This window comes from Geotrypetes seraphini, chromosome 2 (assembly GCF_902459505.1).
Source record: "Geotrypetes seraphini chromosome 2, aGeoSer1.1, whole genome shotgun sequence".
NCBI classification, from domain to species: Eukaryota; Metazoa; Chordata; class Amphibia; order Gymnophiona; family Dermophiidae; genus Geotrypetes; species Geotrypetes seraphini.
This window is the reverse complement of record NC_047085.1, coordinates 292,578,228-292,602,394: the sequence shown is the minus strand read 5'-3', so window position 1 is coordinate 292,602,394 and position 24,167 is coordinate 292,578,228. Positions and strand designations below refer to the sequence as shown.

Sequence of the window (24,167 nt, the reverse complement as noted above, 5' to 3'; positions counted from 1 at the left end):
CATAAAACCGAACTAACACAATCAGAACTGTCCCAAGCATCACCTGCAACTACTCCATATGTACTTCTGATGTCATGACAATTCAGACATAATTTATGTTATGTTATGGTATGTTTGGAATAATGGTTACATATATGAGGTTCAATAAAAGAAAATTTTCACTGCCTGTTTCTATTATGACCATTTTATTCAGTTTCATGGTTATTACAAAAAATATTTTTTTACATGGGGGGGGGGTCAAAAAATTATGGGTTACCCGGGTGCCACATACCCTAGGTATGCCACTGCTTCCATGGTAATGCGGTATACAAAAATAAAGTTGTTATTATTATTATTATTAAGATAAATTTCTTCAAGCAAGCAGAATGAAAAAGAAAAGGATCAATCAATGTCTGTGATATTGCTGCACAAATCAACTGGGCGGGATTAATGTGGCTTGTGGTCTTTATCTGTTGTCATATGAAGTTTCCATTGTTGGTCAATTAGAAAAGATATAAATATTCTCCAGTTCTTGTTGTTCAAATAGTCGATAGTCGATCTTCTTAGCGGATTGCAGGGGGGGAAGAGTTCACACTCTTGGTAGGATCGGGTCTGAGTGCTCTCGGTGGTTGTGGCTGGTCTCATTGCTGTTTCCATTGTTGGTCAATTAGAAAAGATATAAATATTCTCCAGTTCTTGTTGTTCAAATTTCTTTTAACAGAAAAATATAGTTTCCTCAACTTTGATCACAGTGGAGTCCATTAACTAATTAGTTTTTGTGTGTGCATTTTATTATTTTTCCTGCATTGCAGCATAATATGCAAAATACTTGTATGCATTTGGTTGAAAAGGCAGCTTAAATTGTGCTCTTTGGGGTAGTGTACTCCATATTGGCAGGACTTAATAGGAAAATGTATTTTTCATTCATCAAGCCCAAACAAGCATAAAAAATGAGTGATGGATTCAAATTTGTTGTGCTTTCTGAGAGGATTTCTAGTGTGTTCATACTAAATACAGAGTGAAGCAATGACTGGATGAGAATAGGTATTCCTTCGGCATAAAAGATGTGTAAGAGGGTAATAGAGCATAAAGATTAAGTGGAGATGCAGTGATCTAAAGAGTTTAAGAATAAGAAATTGCTTTTTAAGGCAGTGTAATAGTAATAGAAATGCATTCTTCCTTACACAAGGAAAAGGGGCAATTATATATTTTTTCTTTGTCTTCCGTTATACCTTTTAAACTAAGAATATTTCCTGGAGATATATTTAATATGTTCACCTCTAGTGGTAGAAAGTACAGGATGCATCTTGCTTCTACAACTCGGAAAACTGATGGTAAGCCACAGACTTTTGTGTTTTAAAAGTAAATCTGAAGTCAATAAAATAAATAAAACAAAATTTTCTGCCTTGATTAGCCTATTGCATTTAGGATTTCAGAGCTGGAGAATTGACCGAGAACCTTTCTGGAAGCTTTTCTGTCCTATCCCTGATAGACTCATTCTTTCAGTGGTTTTAGGACAGAAGCTGTAGTATTTTAGTTGTCTTTATGTGTAAGAAATCATCACATGGAAATCGGGTTTTAGAGCAATAACAGATAGCTGGGTGATAAGTTGGCTAACTGTGATCTATATTTTCTTTTAATGTTTTCATCAAATTTGGGTGTTGAGGTTAATTTTGTTTGCTAAAACAAGTTAAAAAGAATGATACTTTCACAAAGTATCTTAGATTAAAAGTTCCCTTGTGTGTGTTTTTTTCTCTCCTTTTGCCTCCCCCATTAATTTCCTCTTTGACTTTGTTTGCAGCTGGATCTCGAGCATCTTACAGTAGCCAGCACAGCCACCTTGGGTCAGAGCTACGGTCCCTACAGTCTCCAGAGCACCACATAGGCCCCATTTATGAAGACAGAGTATACCAGAAGCCCCCTATGAGGAGTCTCAGCCAAAGCCAAGGAGACCCTCTTCAGCCAGCCCACACAGCCACGTACCGGACTAGCACAGGTACAGGAGAAGGATTATTTATTGGGTTTTTACACTTTGGGCACAGGCTGCCTCTCTTTGAACTGTGGAATGAATGCTTAGATTTTATTGCAAATACTAGCTGATGCCCTGGCGTTGCACAGGTATTTAATTATAGCAATAACACTGTAAATGGATTCAAATAAAGATACTTTATAGTGGTGAATGAAAGCATTTTTTTACAGCTTAATAAAAAGTACAATATTCAAATTATAATGTGAAATATTTGACAAAATGAATACAATACAACTAACGAAAAACGTGATTATAAACAACAATTTTAGTTTCACCTCCTGGAGCAAGAACATATAAATTCTTGGGTGAACCCACCCTTGAGCAAGCAACATAGAGATGTGGGCCGCGAGACCCCCAGAACATATCACCCCAGGTAGTGAGGGATCTGCATACCAAGTTTCGTTCAAATCGGTCAAGCCGTTTTTGAATTACTGTGAGAATGGCAGCTTTTTACATATTTTCCATTGACATGAATGGGTGAAATCTGATTTTCTGTTTGTACCTCCGCCCACGTGTGCAGATGGGCCGTGAGACCCCAAGAACATATCACCCCAGGTAGTGAGGGATCTGCATACCAAGTTTCGTTCAAATCGGTCAAGCCGTTTTTGAATTACTGTGAGAATGGCAGCTTTTTACAATTTTTCCATTGACATGAATGGGTGAAATCTGATTTTCTGTTTGTAGCTCCGCCCACGTGTGCAGGTGGGCCATGAGACCCCCCACAACATATCACCCCAGGTAGTGAGGGATCTGCATACCAAGTTTAGTTCAAATCGGTCAAGCCGTTTTTGAATTACAGTGAGAATGGCAGCTTTTTACATTTTTTCCATTGACATGAATGGGTGAAATCTGATTTTCTGTTTGTAGCTCCGCCCACGTGTGCAGGTGGGCCGCGAGACCCCCAGAACATATCACCCCAGGTAGTGAGGGATCTGCATACCAAGTTTTGTTCAAATCGGTCAAGCCGTTTTTGAATTACTGTGAGAATGGCAGCTTTTTACATTTTTCCCATTGACATGAATGGGTGAAATCTGATTTTATGTTTGTAGCTCCGCCCACGTGTGCAGGTGGGCCGCGAGACCCCCAGAACATATCATCCCAGGTAGTGAGGGATCTGCATACCAAGTTTCGTTCAAATCGGTCAAGCCATCTGATTTTCTGTTTGTAGCTCCGCCCACGTGTGCAGGTGGGCCGCGAGACCCCCAGAACATATCACCCCAGGTAGTGAGGGATCAGCATACCAAGTTTCGTTCAAATCGGTCAAGCCGTTTTTGAATTACAGTGAGAATGGCAGCGTTTTACATTTTTTCCATTGACATGAATGGGTGAAATCTGATTTTCTGTTTGTAGCTCCGCCCACGTGTGCCGGTGGACCGTGAGACCCCCAGAACATATCACCCCAGGTAGTGAGGGATCTGCATACCAAGTTTAGTTCAAATCGGTCAAGCCGTTTTTGAATTACTGTGAGAATGGCAGCTTTTTACATTTTTTCCATTGACATGAATGGGTGAAATCTGATTTTATGTTTGTAGCTCCACCCACATGTGCGAGACCCCCAGAACATATCATTCCAGGTAGTGAGGGATCTGCATACCAAGTTTCGTTCAAATCGGTCAAGCCGTTTTTGCGTGATCGCGGCACATACACACATACATACCTCCGATTTTATATATATATAGATTAAATAATGTTGTGTCTTTCATATAGAAACAAAGAATGCTTATTTTTGGAACTTTAGTAAAACATAACATAACATAAAATCTATATATATATACCACAAAACCTTGCAGATCAGTGCAATTAACAAATTAACAAAATAAAAGAGGACTGAATAATTTACAGCGAAATACAGTACAGGCTAGAAATTGGATCATCAAAGGTGAAAAGAACTACAACAGCACTGAACTTCAAAAAAGGGAATTATGATGCTGTGAGGAAAATGGTGGGAAAGAAACTCAACGACACCGCAAGGAAGATGGAGTCCGTAGAAAAAGCCTGGACCTTACTCAAGGGCATGGTGCACGAAGCACAAAACCTGTGCGTCCCCAAGTTCAGGAAAGGGTGCAAAAAAAATAGAACAAAAACCCAGTGTGGATAACAAATGCAGTGAAAAGGGTGATAAGTGACAAGAAGACATCATTCAAAAAATGGAAAAAGGACAAATCAGAGGACAACCAAAAGGAGCACAAAAAACACCAAAAGGAGTGTCACCGAGTGGTTAGGAAAGCAAAAAGAGAATATGAAGAGAGGCTGGCGGGGGAAGCAACAAACTTCAAATCATTTTTCAGGTACGTCAAGGGGAAGCAACCAGCAAGGGAGGAAGTGGGACCCTTGGATGATGGAGACAGAAAAGGAGTGGTAAAAGAGGAAAAGGAGATAGCTGACAGGCTAAATGAGTTCTTCACTTCAGTCTTCACGAGGGAAGACACAACCAACATTCCGGAACCCGAGGAGATCGTAAAAGGAGATCAGGATGAAAATCTGGTCCAACTAGAGGTAAGCAAAGTGGATGTCCTCAGGCAGATAGATAGGCTAAAGAGCGACAAATCGCCAGGTCCGGACGGCATTCACCCAAGGGTACTCAAGGAACTAAGGAACGAAATAGCTGAGCCACTTAGACAAATATGCATCGCCAGGTCCGGACGGCATTCACCCAAGGGTACTCAAGGAACTAAGGAACGAAATAGCTGAGCCACTTAGACAAATATGCAACCTATCCTTAAAAACTGGAGAGATTCCAGAAGACTGGAAAATAGCAAATGTCACGCCCATCTTCAAGAAAGGCTCAAGGGGAGACCCAGGAAACTACAGGCCGGTGAGCTTGACCTCGGTCCCAGGAAAGATGATGGAAGCGCTGATTAAAGACTGCATCTGGGAACACATCGAAAACACTGGGCAGCTAAAGCCGAGCCAGCATGGCTTCTGCAAGGGCAGGTCATGTCTCACTAACTTATTATACTTCTTTGAGGGGGTAAACAGCCAGGTGGATAAAGGGGAATCTATAGACATCATTTACCTTGACTTCCAAAAAGTCTTCGACAAGGTACCACATGAAAGACTGCTAAGGAAGCTATGGAACCACGGGATGCAAGGGGAGGTCCACCGATGGATCAAAAACTGGCTGGCGGACAGGAAACAGAGGGTTGGAATAAAGGGCCATTACTCAGACTGGCAATGGGTCACGAGCGGAGTTCCGCAGGGGTCGGTACTGGGACCGCTCCTGTTCAATATATTTATTAACGACCTGGAAGCAGGAAGAAAATGTGAGGTTATTAAATTTGCGGATGACACCAAATTATACAGCAGGATTGAAAGCAATGAGGACTGCAAAAATCTCCAAAAAGATCTGACAGCGCTGGAAGAGTGGGCCAAAAAGTGGCAAATGAGCTTCAACATAGGGAAATGCAAAGTCATGCATGTAGGGAAAAAGAACCCGATGTTCACTTACAAAATAGGGGGATCACCGCTAGGAGTGAGTAACCTTGAAAGAGACCTGGGAGTGATGGTAGACACATCATTGAAGGCGTCGGCGCAGTGCGCCACAGCCTCAAGGAAGGCAAACAGAATGTTGGGCATCATTAAGAAGGGTATCATGACCAGGACGAAGGAAATCATCCTGCCACTGTATCGTGCAATGGTGCGCCCGCACCTGGAGTACTGTGTCCAGTACTGGTCGCCGTACCTCAAGAAGGACATGGCGGTACTTGAGAGAGTCCAGGGAAGAGCAACTAAGCTAATAAAGGGTATGGAAGACCTCTCATATACTGACAGACTGAAGAAGCTGGGGCTTTTCTCCCTGGAAAAGCGGAGACTTAGAGGAGACATGATAGAAACCTTCAAGATCATGAAGGGCATAGAAAGAGTAGACAGGGACAGATTTTTAAATTACGGGGAATCACAAGTACAAGGGGGCACTCAGAGAAATTGAAAGGGGAAAGGTTTAGAACAAATGCCAGGAAGTTCTTTTTCACTCAGAGGGTGGTGGATACATGGAACGCGCTACCGGAGGATGTGATAAGCAGGAATACGCTACAGGGCTTCAAAGAGGGTCTGGACAGGTACCTGGAGGACAAAGGGATTGAGGGATACAGATAGGAGTAAAGGTAGGTAATAGATTAGATTAGAGGCAGTTACAAAATTAGTTACAAAATTACAAAATTAGTTACAAAATTAGTCAGGGACACTATTCAGGCAACTAGGCCTGATAGGCCACCGCGGGAGCGGACCGCTGGGCAGGATGGACCTCTGGTCTGCCTCAGCGGAGGTTACTTCTTATGTTCTTATGTAAATCATCAATTTTCCAAAAATCTTCCAAATAAACTTTCATTAATTTCCTAAAATATAAATAAGATGTCATTTTAACATACCTGTCTATAAAAAGAAGAAAATAAACAGCTTTTTAAGTCCATTTTCATAGAGGTATGTAGTGTAATGCTTATTGATGAGCATACCACACCACACCACACACAGGAGTCTTTTTACAAAGCTGTGGTAGAAAGTTGCCTTACCACACCCTTACATGAGTTTTCCCTGTGTATTAAGGCTATTTCTACGGCAGCTATTTCCAAAATTAATGGACATAGAGCCAATGCTGCCGTTGATATGTGGTCATTAACAAAAATTAGCGCATAAGTCTTTACTGCCACCTCTTTTGTAGGTAATAAGGGCTCACACAGCATTTATGACACACTAATTGATTATTGCAAAAATACACACTCTCCACTCCTAGAACGAGGAGCACGAATAAGAAGATGAAGGCCAAATAAATAAAAGGAGTTGATTAGGAGCTAAGATTAAAGGTGGACATAGTCATTCATGCACCAAGAAGCATGTCCTGCTCAATGTGCGCGCACCTGAGGCAGACCTGTCTGTGACAGTTACCAACAGGCCTACAGTAACAGGCTTTGGGATCGGTAAAACCCGATGCTAAATAGCCAAGCAATGTAAGCATGGGGTTTTGTTAATTTGCATGACTGGATCGGAAAATGGGCGATCGAGGGAAAAAACACACGGTGGGCCATTTAGTGAATCGGGTCGGTTAGCAGCGATCGTCACTAAACCTGTGAAAATAGATTTAGCAATGATCGCTGACTTTAGTGACTCTAGCCCTATGTCTGGCCACTGCCATTAACTCTCTGGATATACATGTCCACTTAACACTTTTAAGGTTAAACACAATTTTTGGCACTTAACCACATAAGGTGAACCATATTAAGATAGGACTGCCTACATATTGGCTGGATTTGGTTTATGCATGCTGCTTATTTTAGGAATAAGCAGGAGATTTCCTCATCCATCTTAATAATGGCTTATGGACTTTTCTTTTTAAAAGTTGGTCAAACCTTTTTAAAACCCTGCTAAGCTAACTGCTTTCACCACATTCTCTGACAAAGAATTACAGTTTAATTACACATTGAGTGAAGGAATATTTTCTCCAGTTAGTAGCTTCATTGCATGGCCCCTAGTCCTAAACTAAAAACTGACAAATCCCCGGGTCCAGACGGAATCCATCCAAGGGTTCTGAAGGAATTAAAGGAGGAGATAGCAGAACTACTGCAGCAAGTTTGCAACCTATCCCTGAAAACAGGTGTGATACCAGAGGATTGGAAGATAGCCAACGTCACGCCCATCTTCAAAAAGGGATCAAGAGGTGACCCGGGAAACTACAGACCTGTGAGTCTGACCTCGGTTCCGGGGAAAATGGCAGAAGCGCTGATAAAAGAAAACATCGATGAACATTTGGAAAGAAATGAACTTCTGATACCAAGCCAACATGGTTTCTGCAGGGGGAGATCGTGCTTAACTAACTTATTGCACTTCTTCGAAGGAATCAACAAACGGACGGATAAAGGAGACCCCATAGACATCGTATACCTAGATTTCCAAAAAGCCTTTGACAAGGTGCCTCACGAGCGTCTACTCCGGAAACTGAAGAACCATGGGGTGGACGGAGATGTGCATAGATGGATCAGAAACTGGTTGGCGGGTAGGAAACAGAGGGTAGGGGTGAAGGGCCACTACTCGGACTGGAAGAGGGTCACAACTCACAAGTGGTGTTCCGCAGGGCTCGGTGCTCGGGCCACTACTATTTAATATATTCATAAATGATCTAGAAATAGGGACGACGTGTGAGATAATAAAATTTGCAGACGACACCAAACTATTCAGTGGAGCTCGGACTAAAGAGGACTGCGAAGAATTACAAAGGGACCTGAATAAACTAGGGGAATGGGCGACGAGATGGCAGATGAAGTTCAACGTTGAGAAATGTAAAGTACTGCATGTGGGAAGCAGAAACCTGAGGTACAACTATACGATGGGAGGGATGTTATTGAATGAGAGTACCCAGGAAAGGGACTTAGGGGTAATGGTGGACATGACAATGAAGCCGACGGCACAGTGCGCAGCGGCCGCTAAGAGAGCGAATAGAATGCTGGGTATAATCAAGAAGGGTATTACAACCAGGACGAGAGAAGTTATTCTGCCGTTGTATCGGGCGATGGTGCGCCCGCATCTGGAATACTGCGTCCAATATCGGTCGCCGTACCTTAAGAAGGATATGGCGATACTCGAGAGGGTTCAGAGGAGAGCGACACGTCTGATAAAAGGGATGGAAAACCTTCCATATGCTGAGAGATTGGAGAAACTGGGTCTCTTTTCCCTGGAGAAGAGGAGACTTAGAGGGGATATGATAGAGACTTACAAGATCATGAAGGGCATAGAGAGAGTAGAGAGGGACAGATTCTTCACACTTTCAAAAAATAAAAGAACAAGAGGGCATCTGGAAAAGTTGAAAGGGGACAGATTCAAAACAAATGCTAGGAAGTTCTTCTTTACCCAACGTGTGGTGGACACCTGGAATGCGCTTCCAGAGAATGTAATAGGGCAGAGTACGGTACTGGGATTTAAGAAAGGATTGGACGGTTTCCTGCTGGAAAAGAGGATAGAGGGGTATAAATAGAGGATTTCTGCACAGGTCCTGGACCTGTTGGGCCGCCGCGTGAGCGGACTGCTGGGCATGATGGACCTCAGGTCTGACCCAGCAGAGGCATTGCTTATGTTCTTATGTTCTTAGTAATTTTGGAAAGAATAAACAAGCGATTTACATAGTGACTTCATGAAGCGGAGCCCAAGAAAGGTCAAGCTGAGTATTGTGTTCAGTTTTGAAGACCGTATCTGGCAAAGGACAAAAGAAGACTTGAAGCGGTCCAGAGAAAGGCGACAAAAATGGTAGGATGCTTGTGCCAAAAGATGTATGAAGAGAGACTGGAGTCCCTGAATATGTATACCCTAGAGCAGTGTTTTTCAACCTTTTTACACCTATGGACCGGCAGAAATAAAATAATTATTTTGTGGACCGGCGTCAGTCCGTGGACTGGCGATTGAAGAACACTGGGCTAAGTCGTGGGCCAGACACCACCCATCTTTACCCAATCTCCACCCCAGACCCTGCCCCCATAATAGTACTAATTGCACCTTGCACGTCCCGTGCCTCATCTGGAAACCTTCCCTCTGACGTTGCAACGTCAGAGAAAGCTTCCGGTTCAGGCGCAGGATGCCCGTAGGAGCCACTGCCCATGACTTTGTGCACTGAATCAGTTAGGAAGAGGGAGCTGGCTCGAAGATAACGACGCACCGATCGCACTGTGGACTGGCGGTTGAAGAACACTGTTTTGGGCCTGATGCACGTGCTGGCCCTGTGGACCGACAGGAAATTTCTGTGGACCGGCACTGGTCCATGGACCGGTGGTTGAAGAACACTGCCCTAGAGGAAAGGAGGGTCAGGTTAGATATGATTCAGACGTTCATATACTTGAAAAGTATTAACATAGAAGAAAATATTTTCCAGAGAAAGGAAAATGATAAAACCAGAGGGCATAATTTGAGGTTGAGGGGTGGTAGACTCAAGAGTAATGTTAGGAAATTCTTCTTTACGGAGAGGGTGTTTGATGCATGGAATGCGCTCCCGAGGGAGGTGGTGGAGAGAAAAACAGTGACAGAGTCCAAACAAGTGTGGGATGAACACAGAGGATCCCTAATCAGAAATTAATGGGTTTATATTGAGGGAACTAAGGCCAGTACAGGGCAGACTTGCATAGTCTGTATCCCATTTATGGCCATTTATTTAAGGATGGGCTGGGGAGGGCTTCGGTGGCAGGGATGGTTTAATGAGCTGGAGTAAGTTTTGATGGAGACTCCAGTAGATAGAAACTAAGTACACTGGGGGAGTGGCTAAGATGGCGGCACTTACCAGGCAGCTTTGAGATCAAGCTATGTGAACTGCCGGTATACATTTTCCCTTTTTTCAATATGCTGCATAAACGGAAGGCTATAGTAAAGCCACCAGCCTCCTTGACGCCTTTGCAGCCATCTCAACAGCTCCAGATAGAGCAATTCCTGCCTGTGCTCTGCTCACTAGCGGGCAAAGGAAGCCCCGCAGCGTGAGAGGGTGGAGAAGGTCCAATCACGCAGGGGCATGAGATCTCACTCTCGCCCCTATCCCCAGTTGCGCCTCCCTGTCTGGCTAAAGCAGCTACTGCGGAAGTGGGACACAAAGCTGCCGAAGGTGCAGCATGTGAACCTGCCGAAGGAGGTGGAAACAGTAGATGATCTTTTACTGAAGAAGAATATCTTTGGGGAATTGACCCCCATCGGAGAGGTGACTTTGGAAGCAATTTGGGGAATGCTCAAGAGGCTGGATACAGTTACCCAGAAAATATCTAAAGAGGTACAGATTTTGGGGGAAGAACTTGATGACATTACTAAAACTTTGGAACAAATTAATCTTGAAACAAAAAATGATTTGATGAAAATGAATTCTCTACAAGAATTTAAGAACACTGTGATTAAGGATAGTTTGTCAATACACAGAGGAATTGAAAATATTGAAAACCTCAATAGAAGATTGAATGTGAGAATTCTAAGCTTCCCCAAGACTCTGGGGATATCCTCTTATGACATGTTTAAGAAATATCTCCTGGAAATACTAAAATTTACTGCAGAAAGTATTCCACCATTAAATAAAATTTATTATCTTCCTTCAAATGTTAAACAACCCCAAGGGGGCTTGGAAGGAGAGGAATATCAAACTACTCAACTTGCTTTGCAAAACTTATCTGATTTCCTGGAAGAACCCATAACAGAGAAAACACCTAGAATAACTCTATTAGTATATTTTGTCTTCAAGCAAGATATAGATGCATTTATGAAACAGTATTCTAGAGTTTCAAAAAATGTCTTTTAGGGCAAGCGGATATGGGTCTACCAGGATATCACAAAGAATACTCAAGAACGCAGAAAGCAATTCCTCGAATTAAAACAAGAGACTAAGGTCCAAATTCTGTAACCAGCGCCTAAAGTTAGGCACCTATTTCGGAGGCTCACAACTAGATAGGCGCCTATCTAAATTGAATAACAAGCTCAATTAAGATTTTTAATCAGCACTGATTGAAATATAGGCGCCTCTCAAGAAAGCACGATTCTGTAACAAGGCGCCTCTAAAAATGTAGGCGCCCTTCAAAAAAATAGGCGTAGCTACGTGTTAGGCGCCTTCTTACAGAATCACTGCTCTTAAGAGTGCTTAAGCGCTCGTATGGGCGCCTAACTTTTAGTTGTGCCTAGAGCTGGCCTATGTAATGGCCGCCTCCAAAATAGGTGCCGCTCAGCGCAATTCACTAAACAGCACCCAATTTTACTTGAATTGTGCTGAACAGTGCCTATATCGGCGCCTAACTTTTGGCCGCTTCTTATAGAATTTGCCCTTAAATCTTTAGGGGCGTCATTTTTACTTGCTTACCCCTGCAAGTGTGTTGTAAAATATAAGCAACTAAAATATGTATTTTTTTCTCCCCGAACACTTGAAAGCTTTTCTTGAGCTGAAAAGAATTGCTCCAAATTGAGGGATTTGAAGGAAATGGCAGAGGAATTATGTTAAGCCTGATTTGTAATGTTTTATTTTCCTCTTTGTTTATCTTCTCATATTATACCTGCCTTATCTCCCCTTGCATATTGTGATCTAATTAAGGTATAAAAAGGTTTTATTTAAAAAAATAAATCTTTATTCATTTTTAAAACTTTCAACAAGTGTAACATAAGATACAATCATTTTCTACTTTAACATCACTTAATATACCATCAAATTCTAACTCACATCAAATATCACCCTCCCTTATACCCAAATTAGTTCTTAAGCATAAGAAATCATAAAAAAAGTTTTGTTTTTTGGTCTTGTTGAAGTAATGTGAGGTAACATTATTCCTATCGTGTTTCTGTAACAAGAAGTAATATCTTGTGAATATGATTGAAATATAAATAAAGAATTTTTTAAAAAAGAAAAAAAAAGAAACTAAGTGCACTACCGGGCAAAGTTCTGGGTTTCTGGCCCAGGAATATCTAAGAAAAAGGACCATTTAAATTAAATGATTAATTTTTAGAGCGTCTGCGGTTGGGCAGACTGCATGCCATAATTTACTATGTTACTTACTATGTTTTGGTGTATGGGATAAAACAAAAAGAACCAACAAAAACTGCAGTGAAAATGCAAAGCAAAAAAACCAAAACAAAACTGCAGGGCTAGCTGCCTTCCTCATTCGACCAGTCCTAGACCCGGGAACATGATTCCTCTTGGGACAGCTTTTCGTCTACTTGTGCAGCATTGAGGGCAGCCCCTGCTGGGTTTGATGGCTTCAGCAGAGGATTCAAGGGTCAGGTGCTTCTTTGGTCACAGAACTGAAAGGAGGCTCAGGGCTGAATGCCTTGCTTCAGCCCTAGATGGCTCACAAGCTTCTTTTTATGTTCCCTCTGTGGCCTCTGGGTGGTCAGGTCATCTGCTGGATGGCGATGCATCCCAATCAAGTGATTATAATTGCTACGGACTGGTCTCATTGTCTGTGCTATTTGAATCTTGTCCTTCTTCAGCGGGACAGGAGGCTCCAACTCTGTCTTCATCGCTACCTTCTCAGTTCAGGTCTGATGTCCGTGGAGCATCTGCAACATGGCTATTAAGCGCTCCACCTTGATATAGCACAGTTTTTCAGATGTAGTCTTCTCGACACTTTTGTAATTAATGATGCTCTCTTCTATGGCTTCTTATGCCACAGCCTGGAAGGATTTTCACAATGGTGTGCTATGAACCAGGTGGAACCTAAGAAGGTTCCCATTTCATTGGTCCAGGCTTTTCTTCTGGCAGGCCTAGAGAGGGTTTTAGCAGTGGTCTCACTTGAAGTTTAGGGTGCAGGCTTTCCGTGCTTTTGAGCACATAGAGGTTCTAGTTTGTTTACTGCTCTTCCAGCTGTGAACAGATTTATGAGAGGAGCGCTTCATTTTATGGCCTCCCTTGCATCATCTTTTCCCTTCATGGAATCTTAACGTTGTTCATACGCAGGCTTTGGGAATGTCCCTTTCAAGCCACTCCAGTGGCAGGGTACCTTTTCTCCATATTCCGGACGCAGGAGTTGTTCTCCATTCTGTACCTTCCTTTCTACCGATGGTTTCTGCCTTCCAGGTCACCCAAGAGGTTTAGTTGCCTGCATTTCCTTCATAAGAACATAAGAACATAAGCAGTGCCTCCGCCGGGTCAGACCACAGGTCCATCCTGCCCAGCAGTCCGCTCCCGCGGCGGCCCAAACAGGTCACGACCTGTCTGTATCATCAGAAGGGGCTCCCTTGCCACCTTGGTTTCTCATTTAAGTCCTGTCTTCCTATCGAAGTCCTAACCCTCCGGTCTTGCACCTGCACGACCTGGTTTGGTTTCTATACTCATTACCTGGTTAGCTTTCTATACTTGTGTTACATCCCAGCTCCTCCCTCAGTATCCCATGATCCCTTTATCCTTCAGGAATCCGTCCAATCCCTGTTTGAATCCCTGTACCGTACTCTGCCTGATCACTTCCTCCGGTAGCGCATTCCAAGTGTCCACGACCCTTTGGGTGAAAAAAAACTTCCTTGCGTTTGTTTTGAACCTATCTCCCCTCAGTTTCTCCGAATGCCCCCTCGTATTTGCTGTCCCCTTCAGTCTGAAGAATCTGTCCCTATCCACCCTCTCTATGCCCCTCATGATCTTGAAGGTCTCTATCATATCTCCCCTGAGCCTCCTTTTTTCCAGAGAGAAGAGCCCCAGCCTATCCAACCTCTCGGCGTATGGGCAGTGTTCCAGCCCTTTTACCATTTTCGTTGCTCTCCTTTGGACTCAATCAAGTACCGCCATGTCCTTCTTGAGGTGCGGCGACCAATACTGAACGCAGTATTCCAGATGTGGACGCACCATTGCTCGATACAATGGCATGATGACTTCCCGTGTTCTGGTTGTTATGCCCTTCTTTATGATGCCAAGCATCCTGTTGGCTTTTTTCGAGGCTGCTGCGCACTGTGCAGATGGCTTCAGTGATGCATCCACCAGCACACCCAAGTCTCTCTCAAGTCTGCTGTCTCCCAACAATACCCCCCCCCAATTTGTAGTTGAACAACGGGTTCTTTTTCCCTATATGCATGACCTTGCATTTGTCCACGTTAAAGCGCATTTGCCATTTGTTTGCCCAGTCTTCTAGCTTGTCCAGGTCTCTTTGTAGGTCCTCACACTCCTCCCTGGTCCTAACTCTGCCGCACAGTTTGGTATCGTCTGCAAATTTTATAACCTCGCACTTTGCCTCCTTTTCCAGGTCATTGATAAATATGTTAAAGAGTAACGGCCCCAGTACCGACCCCTGTGGTACACCGCTTGTGACTCCCCGCCAGTCAGAATATTGACCCTTTACTCCGACCCTCTGCAGTCTGCCCGACAACCAGTGCTTAATCCATCTGTGCACATCCCCTCCCACCCCGTGGTTCCACAGCTTCTTAAGCAGCCTTTCATGTGGCACCTTGTCGAAAGCCTTTTGAAAATCAAGGTAAATGATGTCTATGGGTTCCCCATTGTCCACCCGACTGCTTATTCCCTCAAAGAAGTACAGAAGGTTCGTTAGGCACGACCTTCCCTTACAGAATCCGTGCTGGCTTGTTCTCAATAGGTCATTCTTCTCGATGTGCTCGCAAATGCCGTCCTTGATCATAGCTTCCACCATCTTCCCTATAATTGAAGTCAGGCTCACCGGCCTGTAGTTCCCGGGGTCACCCCTCGATCCCTTCTTGAAGATAGGTGTGACATTCGCCAATTTCCAGTCCTCTGGTACCTCACCAGTTTTCAAGGATAGGTTGCAAACATGCTGGATTGTGCCCGCTATTTCTTGTCTTAGTTCCTTCAGAACCCTTGGGTGGATTCCGTCCGGGCCCGGTGATTTGCCGCATTTTAGCCTGTCTATCTGTTTGAGGACATCCTCCTTACTTACCTCTATGTGATACAATTTTTCAGCCTATTTCCCACTCATGAGCTCCTCTGAGTCCGGTATGTTAGATGTGTCTTCGCTCGTGAAAACCGACGAGAAGAACGTGTTCAACCTCTCAGCTACCTCTTTATCCTCCTTAATCACTCCCTTCCTATCCCCATCGTCCAACGGCCCCACCTCCTCTCTCGCTGGTCGCTTTCCCTTAACGTAACTGAAGAATGCCTTGAAGTTTTTCGCCTCTCTGGCCAGCCCCTCTTCGTATTCCCCCTTTGCTTTTCTAACCTCCCGGTGGCATTCCTTTTGGCATTTCCTGTGCGTCTGGTGATTTTCTTCCGTTGGGTCCTTTTTCCATCTCCGGAAGGATACCTTTTTGTCCTTTATCGCCCTCTTTACTTCTGTTGACATCCAAACCGGGTCCTTTGATCGCTTGTTCTTGCAGCGTTTCCTGAAACTGGGGACGTACATTCTCTGTGCTTCCTGCAGGGTGTCCCTGAATAGGGTCCAGGTGCTTCCCATAGTCTCCATCCTAAAGATGTTTCTGAGCTTCCTCCCCACCATTTCCCTCATAGCAACATAGTTCCTTAGGTTCGAAGCAACAATAGCAGATTTTGCACAAATTGGATGTCAGGAAAGTTGTGCTCCACTGTTTGGAGAGGACTACTGATTTCTGGCTGGCGATTGGAGCATACAGCGAGTGATTTTCTTCACTTGCCGGCGCTCCGGCTGCCCACTCTTGCCTCCCCTTCTCGGTCGGAAAATACTGCAAATGACCGGGACCGTGAATTTGTGGGGGAGCACTATATATATTTTAAATTGTCTATATAGACGTCTAGGCTGACAGAACATCCAACTTTAGGACCTCTAACTTTATACCCCATTGTTGACCAAAGAAATGTCCAAGTTGAAAACATCCAAATCCAGACCATTTGGGTGTTGGAGTGGCCATTGTGATGGACTGGCCACACAGACATACCAATAGAGCAGTGGGACACCTTAGAGGGCACTGCTGTGAACTTCACATAAGGAATACCAGAAGTACATCTCATCATATGCCCCTTTTAATTTATGCTGAGCCTTCAAAACTTTCCCAAAACCTACTAGACCCACCTGTCTACCACCCCAATAGCCCTCATGGCTATAGGTAGCACCTATATGGCAGTATAGTATGGTTTTAATGGACTTGTACTCAACACCATAGATGTTGTGGTTAGAGTGGCTTATGGGCCTGGGTCCTCCTCTCTATGGTTCACTAGTCCATCCACCAGGTTACTTAAGACACCTGTGTGATGTTCTACTAGGCTTTTCCTTACCAAGAACTGCTGTTCTAGAGACAGGTATGTACTCTTTCATTCAGATTTTTTTGGGGGAGTGGGAGGCAGTTAGTGAGCAGTAGGGGAGTGTGAGGAGGTCATACTTTAATGTATCCAGTGGTCATCTGATCAGTTTGGAGGAGGGTAAAGGGCAGGAGGCGGGCGGGAGGTTCGCAGACCTAGACTTAGGGCTCCGCGCTACGTGGCTAGAACTAACACCAGCTCAATGTTGGCATTAAAGTCTAGCTCATGTGACAATTCAGCGCGCACTAAGCACGTACTTAAACTGCTATTGCAGCTTAGTAAAGGGAGCCCTTAGTCGTACAGCAAGTATAACCAAAAGTTTAACGAGGTTGCTCAGTTGGAACTTATATGTTTTGACTTAGACCAAGACAAAACAGATATAAGTTCCGAATAGGGGCCACTGAGCTGATCGCATCTTCCACGATCAGCTCAGCAGCCCTGGCAACCTGCCCACCCCCTACTGCAATGAGCGCGGCAGGAGATGCCTAATCAGAGATATGCCCCAACAAAACCGCGATCACTGGCAGGAGGGATCCCAAGCCCTCATGCCGGCACCCCCTCCCCTAGAACCTAGAACCAGCAGGAGGGATCCTAAGCTCTCCTGCAGGTAGGCAATCATCCCCCCTCGCGAATACTGGCCAGAGGGATCCCAAGCCCTCCTGCCGAAGACACATCCCGAACCCCCCACCCCCCCTCAAATACAGGCAGGAGGGATCCCAGGCCCTCCTGCCCAGGGCGCACACCCCATAACCCCCCGAATGGCCCCCCCAAGCACCCCCCCACTACCCGGGCCCTGGACACTCCCCCCAACTTACCTGAATGTTGGCCGGACGAGTTCCAAGTCCGGCCGGCTGGCAGGCCCGCCAACGTCAGATTGCCAGGCCTAGGGCCTGATTGGCCCATGTGCCTAAGGCTCATAGGAGGGGCCTTAGGAGTCTGGGCCAACCTGGTAGTGGGGGGCCTGGGTAGTGGGGGGGCCGTTCAGGGTTTGGGGGGCCATTTGTAGGTTTGGCGGGGCATTTGGGGGGGTTACGGAGGGTGCGCCATGAGCAGGAGGACCTGGGATCCCTCCTGCCCATATTTGTGGGGGGGGTGCATCATGTTTTTTGTCAGACGTCGGTTACAGAATCCTGCTTTTAGGCGAAGGACTGGCCCCTACTTTGCCTAAAATGTCTGGGTTTTGGACTTGGGCGATTTTTGTGGTTGGGAATATGGTATAGGCAGTAGTGGCAGTCTGGCAGTCTGACGTAGTGGCAGTCTGGACCAGTAGATTGTTGAACGTGCAGGTAGGCCATTCTCAAAAAAAAAACTCAATTGGATGGTTTTTTGTTTTTTTTTTTGGAGAATGGACATTTTCCCTGCTGCCTACTTCAGGAGTTTACAACAAAAACATTCACAATCATAGTAAAAGCAATAGAAGTACAATCTTCAACACACTACATACTGTATTTTTCACTCAATAAGATGCACCCCAGATTTAGAGAAGGAAAACAAGAAAAAAAAACCATTCTGAACCAAATTGTATACTAATATATACCCAAACCTTTAAATTCCATCCCAGCCCCCCAGCACCTTTAAATTCCATCCCAGCCCCCCGTCAGTACCTTTAAATTGTGGAAGTCGGTGGACGGCTGCCTGCTGATTGTCGGGGCCCACAGCTCTAATGCCTAGGCCTGCAACACTTCCTAATTATGCCGTTCTCTGGTGCTTTGCTGGATGGCTGCCTGCTGATTACCGACATATTGGGGCCAGTGGCGCACAAGCGCGCTGCTGCGTGGGCACATGCCACTTCTGAATGGATGCCTCAGTTCTCATGAGGAGCTAGCGAGAACTGAGGCAGCCATTCAGAAGTGGCGCTTGCCCACGCAGCAGCGTGCTTGTGTGCCGCTGGCCTCGACATGCTGGTAAACAGCAGGCAGCCGTCCAGTGAAGCACCAGCGACTGGCACAATTAGAAAGTGCCGTGGGCCTAGGCATTAGCACGCTTGTGTGCCGCGGGCCCTGACAATCAGCAGGCAGCCGTCCACTGACCTCCACGATTTAAAGGTACCGCCTGGGGGTGTTTATGTGGTACATTCACTTCATAAGACACACCCTTACTTCCACCCACTTTTGGGGGAAAAAAAATATGTCTTATGGAACGTAAAATACGGTAGTTCAATGAAAACAGCCAATAACTCTTCCTTTGTCTGGACCATAGTTTAATCCCTTTAGCAAATTGCTTGTCCCAAAAAATAGGTTTTTAACAATGTCTTAAACATCATGACAATACTTCATATTTGCACATGGCCAGGCTCAGCATTCCATATAATTGAACCAGTCACTGAAAGGTAGATTGTCTGGACCATAGTCTAACCCTCTTTATCAGAATGCTTGCAAAAAAAAAAGTAAATAATAACACTAAAAAGACTCACATTACAAAATGAAAACTGTAAAATAAATGTTATGTAGCCCTTATTCAAAAAGCCAACAGTATTTTATCATCATATAATATCAGGCTAGACAGAAAATGCCTCACTGTTAAAAATGGCCTTCAGGTGCTTTCTACACTAGCGCTGTAGTACGCTGGTACCTTGCTTTGTTTTAAAGAAATCGTCACAAGCTTTTTCTGCTTGTTTTTCCCTTATTTGTTTCTGTTGAAGTTTGGCAACACCTTTGTTAGTTGAAACCATGCCAATTCTTATTGGTGTTGGAGGCTCTTAAGACTCCTGAGGCAGGCCGGTGGCTGAAGCATTTACATGTCGAGTCTTTGATCGTTGGATGAATTTTTGTGCTATTGGATGAATAAAAGGTTTTACATTATTAGATGAGTTGGAGGACAATTTTATTAGTGCACATCATTCTGGTTTGGACAATTCCAATCTGTCTTTTGCACTCTTCTAAAATTGCCCAGGATTTACATGTCTAAAGTTATGTGCATATGTGTTTATCTGGAGGTAGTATGTGCATAAGAATGTAAAATAATATTACTCACCCACATTAATAACTTTTCAATTTTGGATTGAGTCAGCCATCCCAAAACCATAAAGTTTAGATGTTTGATGCCTTTTATGCAAACTGGACCTCAGCATGATTTCAGGAGCACATGAGAAACATCTTTGGAGCATAATATTTAATGCAGAACTATAAAATGACTGCTCCTGAAATGCAGAAGGGAGGCAATAATGTCTGTCTTAATTTAGCCCCATTACAGTTAAATATCCTGAAACAAAGTGCACTCATGATTTTTGGTCCAGGAGAGGGATGCTGACCACAACGTCCTTCCTGTTTTCTTAAAGCTCCATCAAGCATAGAGGAAGAGTTGTATTTCAAAGTGCATTACTGCTCATATAGCCATTTAATATGCTTTTATGTCCAGTTTTAATGCCCATTAGTATATAGACATCTTAGAGGGTAATTTTCAGAAGCATTCCATACATAAGTGCTTTACTCAGGGAAATGAATATTCACAAAATTACCCAATGATATGTAGGTAGAAGTGCATCAATCAATCTGTCTGTGCATACTTTTTCAAAGCAAACAGACATGTTTCTTGGGAGGTAGGGGCTGAGGGTGTTTTCACTTAGACATACGTTTAACCCAGAAGAATTACATAGCCAAAGAGTAGATGTGCATGTAAGCACATACCACCCCGATATTCAGCACTTTTTAACTGGCCAGGAACAGCTAATATTCAGTGGGAGATAGATACCCAAGTTTAACGGCCAAATTGGACTGTGCAAATAGCTAATCTATCTTTAGCTGCTATAACTTAACTAGTCAGCGCTTAAAATCAGCTTAGCTGGCTAAATCTCAGCCAGCCAAAAATAAACTGTTTATTCAAAGTTGGTCACCAGAAATGGCTAGGTATTGAACATCTGGTTTCAGCACCAACCATGGGAGTTAGCCGGCCATCCTCCTGCATTCTGAATATCAGCCTCATAGTTTTCCTAGGATAATTTTTAAAGCAGAAGTACATGTATATTTTGGCTTTGATAAAAAAGCAAAGTCAACCCAGAGCAAATATTTTTGTATTTTTAGAAATTAAATTAGTTCTTTTGTGAAGGAATAGCCTAGTGCAGGGGGTAGGCAATTCTGGTCCTCGAGAGCCACAGGCAGGTCAGGTTTTCATGATATCCATAATGAATATATGTGAGATGGATTTGCATGCAATGCCTCCTTGAGATGCAAATATTTATCTGATGCTTATTTATTGTGGATATCCTGAAACCCTGACCTGTGTGGGAATTATAACATTCCTTGTTTAGTTTCTCATCAGCTTTCTGTCCAAGGAACAATGTCATACATAGTTGGTGAAATTCACCAGTGAACAATTAACAGTTTCTAACATTACTAATTACTGATGATATACATAAGAAAACAAATCATAAGATGTTGTGTATGGAAGCAATCATTAGCCAGAAATACTGTGTTAGCTGAATCTGTAAGAAAAGCAAATCTATTTTACTGAAATTTGAACAAGTTTGTCATTAGAGGCTTTTAGGTAATTCAGCTGCAGCCTTTTCCTAATGAAGGGTTACTGGGAGTGGGTATCCCTTTGGTGTAATATGAAAAATGAAGAGCATGCTTTACTGAAACAAGGATTCCATAAGTGCTTTATTCCTTTAGCTTGCCTTAAAGCAGGGGTGTCCAACCTTTTGGCTTCCCTGGGCTGCATTGGCCGGAAATTTTTTTTCTGGGGCCGCACAAACACTAACACTAGCTGATGAGCAAAAAAAAAGGGACACTGTGGAGAGGAACCCAGAAAAGCAGTAATACTTACCCTGACTGAGTGATCCTCCACAAACACCGCTGACAGTGGGAGCAGCCATCGGCTTCTGCATCCCCATTCTGATGAGCAGAGATGCGTGCTCCTGGTTCTCCCATTCACTTCTATTACAGCTACGGTGAGCCTCTTCAGAGGTGAGCCTCATCAGAGTGGGGATGCTGAATCAGATGTCAGCAGCACATGTGGAGGATCGTTTAATCAGGGTAAATATTACTGCTTTTTGGGCCTCCCACTTTGAGCTTAGGCTCCCTCAAAATGAATATCTCCCCTGCTGTAGCTAGTAGGGATCCCCAAGCCTTGACAGCCTCCTCCCCCCCTCCAACTTCCCAAGTTCTGCAGCTGTCAGCAATATTGCAAAGCTTCTGCCTTCCTTCCTCCCTGCCCCCCCCCCCCCCTTGGCTTTTATGCATGCATAAAAGCAGGGGAAGCTTGAGGATATTGCTATTGGTTGGAAAGCTTGGAGATTTTGAGTTGCCAGACTGGACGAAGGTGTCATCAGTTGGCAGGGCTTGGAAATTCCCACTAGTTCAAGTATTTATAAATTGCACTCAGGCAGGGAGAAACTTTGGTGCCCATCCACTAATTTTGGCCTCTAGTCCCTCCCCCAAATTAGCTGTATATGATTATGTCACTGAATACAAAAATAATTGTAATGCACATATCCTAAAGCTAACATATTCTAGTTAATAAATTCAAAATAAAATAATTTTTTTCTACCTTGTTGTCTGGATGCTTTGTTTTTCCATCATCTTGGTCCCAGTTTCTCTTTCTGCTTTTTCTCTGTCTTCAACTAATTCTCTTTCCAGTGTCTGCTGTCCATTTTTTTCTCCTCTTCTCTTGTTCCATTTCCTTCTTATGCCTGTCTCCAACGTATTGATTTTTCCCTTTCAGCTTTTTTTACTTTTTCTTTTCTACCTCTGTCCACTCAAATCTTACCTTCTTTCTCACCCTTTTTCTTTTTAAATGTTCAGCTACCTCTCAATTCTCCATCTTCTCTCAGTCTTTAGCTCTCCCATTTCCCATCTCACTCCTTTCCCATTCAAATCTTGCCTTCCTTTCTCACCCTTCTTCTTTTTAAAAGTTCAGCTACCTCTCAATTCTCCTTCTTCTCTCAGTCTCTAGCTCTCCCATTTCCCATCTCACTTCTTTCCCAGCCTCCTATTCCCTTCTGTCTACTCCCCATTACCACATTTCTACCACTGTACTCACTGCTCTCTCACTAATCTTGTCATTTCCCTTTTGACTTCATCCACATGGCTCACCACTTTCAGAATCCGCCTCCCTCTCTCCACTGGTCAGGCTGTAACTCCCTGTCCCTTTCTTTCCATCCCCTAGCATCATCTTATCCCAGCTCTCTTCCCTCCTGCCCTTCCATGGTTCCATCTCTCCTCCTCTATCTCCATGGTCCAACATTTTGCTCCCTCTCTTTTCTGTTTTTCTTCTTCTCTCCCCCCTTGATGCTGAACAATGAAATGGAGAAATAAAAGGGAGATGCTGCATCTCTCTGCCTTCCATCCACAGGCCTAATATTTCTCCCTCCCTCCTATCCCCAGATCCATCTTCTCTCCCTTTCTCTTCCCAACTGCCCCATTCCTCCTTTCCCCCTGCCTGCCTGCCTCCCTTCACCAGGTCCATTATTTATTTATTTCTCTTCTCAACAGTTCTCCCTTCAAGTATCTCTTTCCCTCTTCCTCCACACTACCCCAGGTCCAACTTCTCTCCCTTCAGACCATTGCCCACCATCTCTCTCATCTGTCCTCTGTTTCTGGTCCCATAAGCTCTCCCCCTATGCCCAATCTGGCACTTCTTTTAATACCCTACCCCCCCAAAAAAAAGTCCAGGAGGCTTCCTCGTCCCAGCATGTTCTCCCTTCTCTCTGTGCCCATGCATCTCTATCTCACTCCACTCCCACCACAATGTCCAATAATTATCTCTCTATCCCTCCTCTCTCTGCCCAACAGTTCTCCTCTTTCTTTATCTCCCCAATTGCACCATCTCTTTCCCTCTCTCAGATACCCAATTCTCCCTTTCTTATATCTCTCTCACTTCTACATCTCTTTCCATCACTCCCTCAATTCTTCCATCTTATGGCTCATGCTCTCCTCTATCTTTCCCTTCATTCTGTGTCCTAAGTTCATGCCCCTTCCTCCTTCCTTTCATCATTTTTCCTAAGTTTGTGCTCCCTCCCTCTCAAGTCCTCTCAAGTCTCAAGCCCTTCTCCCCCCTCCCTTCTGTGCCCCGGGTATTTACCTTCAAGCTGGCTCCCTCCTCACTGCTTGTCATTTTTTTTTTTTGCTGAAAGCCATGGGCAGTGCCTCCTTCTCAAGTCCTAACACACCCTTCTCCCTCCCTCCCTTTTGTGCCATGGGTGTTTACTGTCTTGCCTGCTCCCTCCTCTACCTTGCGGCAGCGTTCGCTCAAAGCCACAGGCCTCCTGAGGCTGATCTGGAAGTGTTCCCTCTGACATTGCGACGTCAGAGGGAACACTTCTGGGTCAGCCGCAAGAGGCACATAGGATCTGCTGCCCGTGGCTTTGAGCAAATGCTGCAGCAAGATGGAGGAGGGAGCCTGCAAGACTGTAAACACCCGGGGACGGCAGAGGAAAACACCGCATCGCTCTCAACCCTCGAGCGGGGCCGCACAAAATACTTCACGGGGCTGCATGCGGGGCCGCAGGTTGGACACCCCTGCCTTAAAGCCTTGGTGTTCCATTATATCTTTCAGCTCCTTTCTTTTTTC

General features: G+C 44.3%; 1 protein-coding gene across 6 annotated transcripts in view; it reads left to right on the top strand.

Annotated features, from left to right (window-relative positions):
* Positions 1-24,167, top strand: part of CTNND2 (catenin delta 2) — a 1,866,736-nt gene that overhangs the window by 1,055,270 nt on the left and 787,299 nt on the right. For all 6 annotated transcript variants that reach the window (XM_033929835.1, XM_033929832.1, XM_033929833.1 and 3 more), the window contains one exon: positions 1,781-1,975. In XM_033929835.1, coding sequence (XP_033785726.1) covers positions 1,781-1,975 — 195 coding nt within the window. The remainder of the gene's footprint in view (positions 1-1,780; positions 1,976-24,167) is intronic.